General features: G+C 47.5%; 1 protein-coding gene across 6 annotated transcripts in view; it reads right to left on the bottom strand.

The window, feature by feature from the left end:
• Positions 1–6945: 6945 nt before the first annotated feature.
• The window catches only part of LOC306808324 (gamma-aminobutyric acid receptor subunit beta-4), a 77452-nt gene continuing 72358 nt past the window's right edge, over positions 6946–12039 (bottom strand). For 4 of the 6 annotated variants that reach the window (XM_079318784.1, XM_079318787.1, XM_079318782.1 and 1 more), the window contains exons 8-9: positions 9004–9260; positions 7544–8066 (exon numbers count right to left, since the gene is read on the bottom strand). In XM_079318784.1, coding sequence (XP_079174910.1) covers positions 7689–8066; positions 9004–9260 — 635 coding nt within the window. In that variant the 3' untranslated portion in view covers positions 7544–7688. Of the gene's footprint in view, positions 8067–9003; positions 9261–12039 lie in introns of all 6 variants that reach the window. The other 2 variants (XM_079318785.1, XM_079318783.1) reach the window with 2 other exon arrangements.

The raw sequence follows: 12039 nt of genomic DNA, 5'->3' as shown, positions 1-12039 counted from the left end.
CAGGCAGCACAGTGGTCCCCAGACTTTCAGGCTCTGTGGGACACTGTTTCTGGGGAAAAGAGGTTAAAGCATCACCAGCTGTGCCAGCAGCAGCTCTCTCACCTCATCCTTAGGCTCCCACCTGACACACTGTGCACCAGGAGTTTCCAGTTTGCCCCTGCTCTGAGACCCTCTGGTCTCACTGGGAGTGCACATTGCCCTGGTAGGGCTTGGTGGTGAGAGAGAAAAGCCCAGCCAAAATACACCATCCCCTACAGGTGACTCCCTTAAGGCCAGAGTCAAGACAAGCAAGTTCATCCCAGCGTGGATGGGAGCATCTGTCAGTGCAGAGGCAGTGCCAGCTCCCTTCTCTGCACAAAGGACATCAACCACAGAGAGAAAAGCCTCTGGCAGCCTGAGACAGGCTCCTGCTGGGGCTGGAAACCCAGCCACTGCCCCTGCCTGAGTCCCCAGGGGCCATCAGCATCAGCACAGCTCAGCACAGGTCCCTTCTTTGCTGGCCTGACTTCTCCCAGCCCGTGGATCCCCAAACCCTGCCAGGCTCAGCAGCACCAGGGATGGGCACAGGAGCCACAAGGAGGCTCATCCAGCAAAGCACAAGGCATGTCCACAGGGAAAAGCCAAGGAAATGATCTTTGGTGGTCTTCATGCCTGGACAGTGTCCATCAGACACCAGCAAGGTTCTCAAAAAAATGGACCCAGCATCTAATTAAGTAAAACAATTAACTCTGGTGCTTCCCCACATCAGAGCACTGAGTGCTGGGAGGCATTGGACTTCACAGAAGGTGAACCAACACAGATCCACTGTTTCAAACACATACTGGAAGAGAAATGATCATCCCCTTCAGAAAAATAATGTTACTCACTGCTATACTGCTTCATCCTTTCTGGGGGAAAAGTCTGCCAGCATAAATGCCAAGCTCAGCCTGTGCAAATGGTAAAATGTGCATCCCTGCATCACAAATGGGTCTATCACATCTCCTCACTTTGTCATACACAAACTCAGTATTGTTCAGTGAGTGCTTTCTGGCCCTGGCACTGGCAAGTTCTGGCTACCCTAGATAGGAGCAGATAGCCCATGGCATGGAGCTGGGGGAGGAATTTTGGGGTGCTGTGGGTCCATTGTCTCCAGAGGTATGTGGTGACACTTCCAGATCCTGGGAGTGAGGGGGCTGCACCTTGTGGCAGAGCACAGTGCAGTGCAGCAGCTGGTGCTCACACCACTGCCCTGGTTTGGCTCAGCAGAGCATCTGCCCTTGGCTCCCCACGGTCAGCAGCAGCACAAAGGGCTGGCAGGGGCTCTGGGCTGCCCCAGCTGATGCCCTCCAGCCTTTCTGCTGAAGAATGGCCTATCCTAAGAGGGTTGAGCCTCCCCTTAGGTCTGCCTTCCACACAAAGTGTTGGTTTGCTTTGTTTTCTCCCTTTCAGTCTTGCTGCAGTAACACAAACAGGACATTTACTGGCCCCACTGCAGAGCAGCTACACTTGTGCCCCACGGAGGCCAGACTGACCTCTGCTCTTCCAGAGCACTAAACACAAGACAGGCAATTCCAGTTTAGGCTCCCAGTGGCCTTTACTCCATCTGCATTATCCCATTTATCCAAATTACAGCTGATCCATCCTCCCCTCCTCACCACATCTCAAGCTACAGTAAGGCATGATGCAGGCTGGCTCTGGGAAGGGCACAAGAGATTGGGATTTAGCACACAGCCTCCTCAGGGGTGGTGGGAGCAAACACTGAAAAGTTACTTACATACCATCACTTCCACCTCTACTGCCCACCTCTTCTGTGCTGGATCAGGAGCCAGCCCCAAGGTCACCATCCCAGCACCTCTGTGCAGCCACAGGCACAGCTCTGCCCTCCAGTCCTGTGGGAAAAGTCTGGGGAAATGGTTATAGTAGCCTGAAGGTCAGTGCTTCTTTATTATACTTGTCACCTTTCAGCTGTTCTTTACTTCTGAATGTACAGAACCATTTTTATTTGGTTTACATCAAGACATTAGAAATCAAACAACTTTTTTTTAAAAAAAAAAAAAAAAAAAAGAAAAAGAAAAAGAAAGGAACAAAAGGAAATGAAAAATAAAACCCAACACTATATACATCTTCTCTTCCCCAGTCTCTGCTCCCCTCCCTCCCACCCTCCCTCCCTCCCAGCATCTGCGGTAGGTCCTGTTTCCAACACATTGTTTCACATCTCTCACCCAAACCATGCCCCCATCCCAACTTTCACATCTGCTGTAAAGACACCCCACCCTGCTTGGTAAGGCCAGACTCCTCTCCAAGGAAGCATTTGGTGGCCAGCAGGATGTTCCTGCCCTGTTGTCTCTGACACCAGGGCAGGGCTCAGCCGTGCCCCAGCCTGGCACAGCACTCACTCCTGCACATCTCAGCCCAGCAGCTTTGGATGCAATGATTGTCCCTGCCCCAGGGACTGGGCTCTGCTGTGGCCATGCACCCTGAGTCTCCCTCTTTTCCCTGTTCCTGACCTCCCTGTCCCCCAGAGGGCACAGGCTCTGCTCAGCAGGGACTGCAGCCATGGCTGGGCTGCCTGGAGTGCTGCCTGCAGCTGTGCCCAGCCTGTGTCACCCAGGGATGTGCCCAGTGCTCCAGCCCCTGCAAACCTGCTGTATTGCACGTGTATTTTCAAAAGCTCTCTCCTGTTTCCTCTGCTTCTGAAGTTACAGCTCTCTCCCATCAACAGCTTTTCCTCAACCCATGCTCTCCATCAGGATTGCAGTAACCATCTTCCCTAAAGCCACTGTCCTTTGGTCTGCAGCTCCAGAAGCTTCTCTTCTGTCTGTAAACTGCTCAGAGATGTAAACCCCTTCCTCCTCCCCTCAATAAAGGAAACAAAACCAGCTCCCTTCCCTACCCCTTATCTCTTCCTGCCAGACCCTCTGGAGCAGATCTGGTCAAACAGACTGGCCAGATCAGCTCCCTGCCTGGCTCTGTTTCTGGGAAGTGGATGTGCTGTCCATTGGACAGAGGAAGTGCCAAGCCTTGGCAGGTTCCCTACTTATTTGCAAGACATAAGCTGCTGGCATGGTGTCAGATGTGCATGCAAGAAATTTGGATGCCAGTTAAAACCTACAGTCCTGTTTTTTTCATGCACCGTGAACTTATCCTATGTACACTACTGGCTGGTTTATGCTCAAAGACATGAATATAAAGGTTTACATCTTCCTTTCACCTTAGCAAACAAAGCTTTTCTGTCATCCATGGAATAGCAAGGGTTTGCTGGCAGGGCTCATTTCTCTCTTCTGCACTTCCTCTCATTGTCTTTTCATTTCTCAATACTCAAGGCAAAGGGGGGATAGGAAGGGGACAGGCAGAATTACAGTCCCAAGGTCCCAGTCACTAAAGGTCCCTGAGTGACAGCACTATACAGTATCAGAAAATGAAGCAATAGAGTTGTGTTGGCCATGTATGTCCTGAGAGAGATTTCATTCCTATTTCTGCTCCTCCTTCTCCTCTTCCAAGTGCCTTCCTTAGGCTGTTACACATGGAAAAGGTGCAAACTCTTCTCCCTCAGGCAGCCTGGAACATCCCTCCTGTTTAAATGCTAAAAAGCACAACCCAGCAAGCAGCAATCCTGCCCCAGGCTGCCAACAAACCAAGCCCTGAGCATTGCCTTCTGCACCAGTGCAGCAAAAGCCAGAAGCAGCTCCACTTTGGAAAAGCACTCACAAACCCTTTCCTCCCCCTTTCCCCTTGGTGAGGAAGAGGAGGGCAGCAGTGGGCACACCAAATACAGCATGGAAATCCCCTCCACCTTTCTGCTAACATGCATGCTTGTGATGGCTTGAAACCTCTAAGCCTTGAGTATCAGTAAAATGCCTTGTTTTTCCTTCACTGTGTCCTTTCTGGATTGCTGCACCTCAAAGCAGTACAGGGGTTTGTTGCCTTCCTTAGGGGTGGGTGCAGACAGCTGTGGAGGGAGGATACAGAGGTGCCACCTCACTGTGAGAGGAGAGCATTCCTAAAAACCTTCAGCATCCCTCCCTCCCATTTCCTACTCCTCATCCCACTCCCAGGACACTCTTGTTCTCCAGCACTCTGCCTCATCACCAGTGAGTGTAAGGCAGCTCCTGAACTGGGACCAGTCCTGACCACACACTCTTTGGCAAAGATTATTGTGTCAGACCCAAAAATCCAGGAGTCTGGAGGTGCTGACTCTGAGTAACACTGCCCTGGTAATACCAAGTTAGAAACATTCAAAGAGAGAAACTAGGGTGACTCCTGCTAAGAAAGAGAATCCAGCCAACAGAGAACTGAGGCCACAGCACAGGAGTCTGGTCCCGGTCCCAGCAGGTGAAGAAATCTGCCAAGCAATGCTTTTTTTCCCTGGAAAGCTTTGGGATTGTCACTGGGTTCAATCCTGGATTGAAGCCTCAAATATTAAAGACAGCCTCCCCATGCCTGATGTCCAGTTTCTGGAGGCTGTGCCTGCAGGGCACTGGTCACTCAGGACCCCACCCTGTGTGGGGCTCAGCACCCCAGAAGCAAAAAGCATCAGTGGGGTTTGCATCACCTGTGTGCTGCTGCTCCTGCCAGCCTTTGGGGCCAGCTCAGAGAGCTCTCAGGTGCCTAACTCATGCCACACATTTGTCAGGCTTTCACTACAACTATGAGTTTCTGAGTCATCTCCCTCAGCCTCAGAACTTCTCACCACACAGCCATTTGTTTTCCCTCCAATTTTAACAGGTTTCTTACAACTGCCTCTTTCCCCCCCCCCCCCCCGCCCACTTTTATCATTCTGACCACCCTTTACATTGCAATCACATACATAAAGGGTAAATTTGTAGATATTTTATTAAATCATCTATCACCTGGTTAGACTGCCCTTGAAAACTGGACCTACTGAGGGGCAATCTCCATGTGGGAACTACAGCCATGGCATTCTTATGTCCATGGACATTATACTGCTGCTGTCATAAAGCACAGCTTTATGACTCCCATTAAAGCATTTAAAAGATATTTCTGAATAGAATTGCACTAGAAAGTGTAACTTTCCCCACTGGCAAAGCTTTACATTCCTGCATATCAGGTAGACAGAACTACCTGATCCTCCAGCAATATCCAGACTTATTCTTTTACAGACCCATATAGACTATGAACAGCAGCAATTTGGGGAAAACCCATCCCCAGCAGCATTGCTCTTGGATGGGGAAACCAGCAGGATTTTCTACAGGGCAGAGGAGAATCTAAATCTGATTTAACAACTGTGCTAAAACCTTGGTGAGTCCAGGGACCAAACATGTGCATGCATGAACATGAGAGAGAGGGACAGGGAAGGGGGATGCTCTACTCTTATGCTTCAGATTCTGCATAAGACACATTACTGATATAAAAATAACAATAATTACTCTGATGAGGCCTGATCCTGCTTCAGCCAAGTCCAGGCAAAACTTTCCCAGACTTCAGTGATACTAGGTCAGGCCTGCAGTGATTCACATTTTCACAGTACTGTACAGACATAAATTAGTGAATGAAAGATGTGCATCATCTGAAAAACAGGAGTTTCCCTGGTCTCAGAGGATCACTCTGCTCTCCCAAGCAATGGGAATTGAAAAGGGAGGAGAATGCTAGTAGGAAAATAAAAGGATGATTGGATAAAGGGCAATGTGGGTGTCTGTGGGTCTGACAGGAAAAAACTCTATCACGTAAGAACAAGGTTCTCATCATTACTCCAGGAATGGCAGAATGACCCTAGGGTTAAAGTTTTGCACTTGTGAATTTAACATTTTCATGGCTTTTATTAATATTACAAGGGAGATTATCAATCATCAGTGATTGCCAAAGTGGCCAATAATTCAGTGATTTTCCTGAAAGTCACTGGCTCCTTTGGAAAAGTCTGGCGTTGCTGCCCAAGGCCAAGTTCCCCTCCTGAACCTTCCTCAGGAATGGAAGCTCCTGGAGACTCAGGGGCTTCCACAACCCAGCTCAGCATTTTCACTGCAACCTCCACCCTGCCCAGCTTTTGGAGACCATCACCTTCCAGCAGGATGATGCTCCATGGAACTCTAACTCATCCTCAGCTTCCTCATCTGCAAGGAAGGGCACAGGGTGCTTTTTTCTACACTCTGGACATCTTAACAGACACAAAGCAAGGTCTGGTAGAAGCAGCACAGATCAGAGCTGCCAGCCCACCATTCACTCCTGAAATTCTTAGGAAAGGGGATCATTATCATTTCCCTACTTTTTTTTCATCCTGAAACATCAGAAAGTTAAATGTCATCCAGCCTTTCCTGCGCCTTGATGCAGGCTATGGTCACTCAGAGGGCTGGAGTGTAAATCCATTGTCTGGCATAAGAGACAGGGAGAGGGGGAAAGGGTTAAATTTTTAGAGTCCTGCAACTGCTTTTCTCTCCAGACTCAGTAAGGAAGATGCAGGGTGGGAATAACTGGGAACAACCCCTCCTTTGAGGGCTGAATCAGCTCAGTCTCCTGGAGATCAGGTGCCCTGTTGCTGATCCCCAAATCCCTCTCTTCCCTCAGCAAGTGCCAATTTGCACACTCTGCCTCCCCAGCTCTGCCTCTGGAGCTGGGACCCCGACCTCCAACCTGGTGAAGCTGCAATGAGCAAACAAACCCCTGCTAATCCCTCCCCCCCACACCCCAAAACACACTGCCAGTCAGTTAAATGTCATCTGTGTTCTCTTTCTACAAAAGATATTACAAAACCCCCCTCCCCAGCCCCCCTCCCCAGAAAACATGCTTGCACACACACACCCATGGACACACGTGCCCACACACACACACACAGATGCTCCATACACGCACATTCACACAGGAAAAACAGCTTGCAAACTCCTGAAGGTGGAAAAAGGCATCTTGCAAATGTGCCTTGGTTTTGAGAAGTTCCCTCCTCCCCCCCTCCCATAAACCCCACGTTACCCCTTCCCTCCCAAATAATTGCCTCATCCTCCCCCCCTTTCCCAGCTCTTCCAAAATAAATATTCTTTTTATTTGTTGGTTTAAAAGATTCTTTTAGGCTTGTAAGCAAGAGAGAGGGAGAGAGAGAAAAAGAAAAGAAAAATCTCATAGCGTGAGAATGAAACCCCATCATCTCATGGATCCAGAAAGAATAAACATGAAGGGGTTAAGAGCAGTGGCAGAAGAAAGATTAAAAAAGATATAATAAGACTGAAAAGTGAAAGATGAAATTCAGTAGTGAAATGGAAGTGAGGATAGAGCATTAGTGAGCACAGCCAAAGATAACCTATCACCCCACCAGTTTTGACTCAATTTCTTTAAATCTCCCCCCTCTTTTTTTTTTTTTTTTTTATTTTTTTTGGTTTTGGGGTTTTTTTTTTTTTTTTGGTTTTTTTTTTCTTTTTTTTCTGTCTTTTTTTTTTTTTCTTTCTTATTTTTATAGATTTTTGTTGATTTTTTTTTCTTTTTACAATGGTTGAAGTCCTTCAGCAGGAAACCAAAATCAAGACAAACACATCCCTCCCTGAAACCAAGCCCCCTCCCTTACCTTCCTCTCCCTTTACCCCACCCCACACTCCGTGGTTCTATATGTGCTGAAAAGAGAAGATTAAGCTTAGAATAAATCTAATGAACCATAGGAATAAATGACAATGATAGTAAAGAGTAAAACCCAAACCCAAAAGACCGCAACACTCCCGTGTTGTCATTGTCTGAGCGTCTGTCCCTATTATCTCTCTGGGAGGCCGCAGGCATCAATTTACATAGTACAACCAGTAAACAAGGTTGAAGAATCCAAAAGTGATCGGAAAAATGATCCTTGACCACTTGTCAATGGTGCTGACGTCCGTCAGGTCTGGGATTTTGAGCTTCAGCTTGGACGACCGCCGGCGCAGGCGGCAGTTGGCGCGGTTGCGGGCGGCGGCGTGGTGGGTCAGCGGCACGTGGCGGTCCAGGCTGGGGTGGTGGCCAAAGCCATCCCGAGAGGCCAGGGGCTTGCGGAACTGGATGGCAGAGCCTTCGAAGGACATGACGGAGTTTCGGGAGTCGCCCACGCTGCTCATCATGTCCGTGGCCAGCAGCTCGTTGTTCATCTCCAGAGTGCTGAGGAGGATGTTGCCGTAAGGGTCGACCTGGAGGGGGGCATACAGATACAGAGGTACTGGGGTGTCCTGTGCACAGAACAGATTTCTGGGTGAAAATGCTGCTGGGAATTATATGATTTATACATTGTTGGAGTAACTTTAGGCGCGGGTTTAGGCTTTGCCAAAGAGGAGGGAAATTGAGGTTTCTCTTCAAAAGATTTTGCTCACCCAGGGTGTGAGACTCACTAGATCACGCCTCAATCAACAAAAAAGAATATTCCTAGACTCTGAGAGCTTAATATCTACAGGCTGGAAGTAGCCAGAAGATACACAGGAGATAGAGAGACTAACAGATATTAAACTCTTGGCAGATTCCCAGTCTGGGAAAAGATTGACAAGAGAGCCAAAGAATGAGGACTAAAAATAGCATTGAAGATGAAGGAATCAATAACCAATAGGAGATCAAATACTAAGAATTCTGTAATGCAGAACCAAAGAATGAGATTTTCTTTGGGGTTTTTTTAACATATAAATACATGAAAATTCTGGTAAAAAATCACATGTGGTTGGAATGATTTCCTCAGCACATCCTGGCCAGAATAAAGAAATGCCTAAATCATTAGTGGTGTTGGAGAGTTTCCTTTCTTCCCCAGAGTTTGGTGACAATACCCACAGTGGGGTCTGAATATACAGCATTTGAGGGTTGTCCTCTGCTTTTGGGGTGGAAGAAGCAGCCATCTGTGCTTACAGCAAATTTTTAATGGGGGAAGTGTGATTCTGCCAACAGGACCAAATCCACAGAGGGATACACCTGCCCCATACAAGAGGAGGATTCTGATGAGACTTGTTCAGGAATGATCACAGAGGAAAAACTCCTAGTAATCACCAGGAAAGGGAAACTGGGGCTCATCTCTCACGGGGAGCTCTTCGGCTCACCCAGTGGAGAGCCTGAATTCTTGTGCCACAACGAAAGGAGAAGACAAACCTGCTCTCTCACCCTCTTCTCCTCGTAGCGGTGGCGCTCGTTGTTGGCCTTGCTGATGCGCTCGCTCTGCTTCTTCTGCTGCCGGGGCCCCCGCCCGAAGAAGATGTAGTTGACAAAAGCATACTCCAGGAGAGCCAGGAACACGAAGACAAAGCAGCCCATGAGATAAACATCAATAGCCTTGACGTAGGGGATCTTGGGGAGCGTCTCCCGCAGGTGGGTGTTGATGGTTGTCATGGTAAGCACCGTGGTGACCCCTGTGGGGAGAGGGCAGGTGCTCTGTTAGCTGATGTAGGATGGTTTCCTCAAGTGCTGTTCTCAGCTCCCACATCCCTCCCTCCAGCTGGACAGCCTCAGGAGGGGTGGGAGCAGTGCTACAGGGAAGGGAACTCTCATTATTCTAACCCCATGTGCCCACTAAGCTGGAGAAAGTGAGTATCAAAGCTCAGTATCACCAGCATGGTGGGGATCAGCATCCTCTGGACCCTGTTTCTTTAACCCCCCCTGATCTCCTCTCTTTCTCTCAGTATGGTAGGAAACATTCAGTTTTGCTCTTTTTAACCTCCTTTCCTCTCCTTTTTCTCCTTCGTGAACTCATCAGGCTTCACTGTGTGCTATGGAATGCCTCAGCATCCTTGGCATGAGTTCATGAGCTGCTGTGTCTTTCCAATGCCATGAATTGGAGAAAGAGTGAAGAGATTTCCTCTTCATGGCACTCTCCTTTTTTTGCCTGCCTTGTAGGCTTCTGTCCTTGACCCCATCAGTTCCCACCTTCCTCTCACCAGCTTTACCATTCATTACATCAATTATCACTTGTACACATTCCTCCCATGGTTCTCACACTCTCCTTTTTAGGCCTCCTCACATTTCTTGCATCTTAAATAAGCATTTTGTGAACACTTTTGTCCCCATCTACTCAGTTCCAAAAGCCTGATTCACTATGATTACTCTCACAGCTCCAGTCTTCTGTTTCAGCTTTTTCTCAGACTCTTCCCTTCTCTGGATTGTCAGAGTGGCCTCACACCTGCCTGTTTGACAGTCTTCTGTCATCTCCAAAAACGTGGCAATGACCTTTCATACTTCTTTTTGGGGTGGTAACTCTTCCTCTTCAACCTAGTCTTCTCCTGCTTCTCTAGCTGTTGTTACTACCTTGCTGATTTCTTTTCTCCTTTTTCCTCCTCATCTCTCTGTTGGCAGCTCTAATAATCAACATGACCTCAATTTGCTCCTGTGGTTTCAGCCCCACCTCTACAGTGATGGCTCTCTGTGCACCCTGGACCTCTGCTTGTCCTGTTTCTCCTTCACCCTCTCTCTGTCCTTGGTGTCATTCTTGATAAAAGACTGAAAGAACCATTAGCCTTCAGTTGGGTAAACAGAAGGGAGATATATTTATATACACACAATATGGTCTATATTTGGGTAGTAGTCTAAATATACAGAAATCTGAGGCAAAGAAAGGGAGAATAGAATGCTCTCCCTGTCTCCATTAAGAAGTGGACAAATTGTAGTGGAGACTTAGGGCAAAGAGGAGCTCTTTGACTGTGTGAGCAGGTAAATCTGGAGATAAAGTGACCAGAGGTGGCCATGGAGTTTCTTTTTTTGGAGCTTTTTATGGATAGGTTAGGTCAAGAACTGTCAGGAATAGTTTAGGGAGAGCTGTTGCAGTTCTGATCTACAATGTTTTCCTCCTGTCTTCTCCCTTGAGTCCAGATGTCAGCAGAAATCAACAGCTGTGCATCTCACCTCCACCCTTTTGCTTGTGCTTCCACAATGTTTGCCATGGTCTCTTTTTCTTCTCTCTCTGACTATAATCCTGTCAATGCAACTTGCCCTTTTAATTTACCTAGATCTTCTTCTTCCCTCCCTATCTCTCTGCTCCAGCCTCTCCAAGCAGACAAAGCCAAATCACCTCTTTCACACCTTTGTGCAGCCCACCCCTTCTCTGAATTTTCCCAAACTCTTTCTCCTGGAGAATCATCATTTCATAGCCCACTGGAAGCCCCCAAGCTTTTCTGTAATTCCCAGCCTCTACCTGAGCTGTGCTGCCCCTCTGAGCCTTGTCCCACTCACAGATCCAGCCCTGCTCCCTCCTTACCTCTCCATTGCCTCTGAACTTTCCCTGGTGTTGCACAGCCCCATTCTCAAATGCCAGCCATCCCCCCTTTCTCCTGTTCCTCCTTCAAAACCCTCATCTGCCATCCACCCCCACTTCCCTTCTGTTGCTTAAAAGACCTCATTTTTCCCCCCTCTTATAGGAAAACATTCCTATTTAGGGAAGCATGTGCCACACAAGAGTTTGGACTTTAACTACTGTCCCACATTTGCCTTGGCCATGAAGGTCTCCATCTGCAGAGAATGTCTGTATGAGCCTGAGCCATCAGAAAAATATCTAATAACCCTTCCTTTATTTCTTTCATCTTTTAACCATGCCCATACAACTTTTTGGCTCAGCATTAATCACCCAACTGACCACTCCTGGCACAGCTGCTGACAAAGAGGTGCCCAGATTTCTTTTCTGGAGAAAACCAGTGCAAACCAGAGTGAAGATGTTCCAGGCATATCTGGGTCCACACACTCAAGAATCAGTGACCATCTACATTTTTGTTTAGAGAGTTTAAACTCACTCCCAGAAAATTTTTGGTAGGACTTCTACTGATTCAAACAAAACAGAGTCCAGTTTGGGAAATACTAATTAAAAAAAAAAAAAAAAAAAAACAAAAAACCCCAAAAAACAACCAACCAACCAACCAACCAACCAACCAAACAAAAACCCACAACAAAAAACAAACAAACAAACAAACAAACAAACAAAAAAAGAAAAATAAAAAAATCCCCACAACAAACCCCCACCCTCTCCCAAAGAAAACAACCCCAAAAAACCCCAAACAAACACACCAAAAAAGGTAACTCTTCTGATTGAAAATTGAAAGTTTTTCTCAGAAAAAAATTATGTCCATTTGGGGTGTCAACTTTGACAGTCTTGCTTAATTGCTGCCACCTAAAGAAAAGGGATTTTCTTTCTTACAGCTGATGTCC

The sequence above is a fragment of the Erithacus rubecula genome, assembly GCF_903797595.1.
Source record: "Erithacus rubecula genome assembly, chromosome: 15".
Taxonomy (NCBI): Eukaryota; Metazoa; Chordata; class Aves; order Passeriformes; family Muscicapidae; genus Erithacus; species Erithacus rubecula.
Note: the sequence above shows the minus strand (reverse complement) of the source record. Positions and strands in the feature narration are given on the sequence as shown.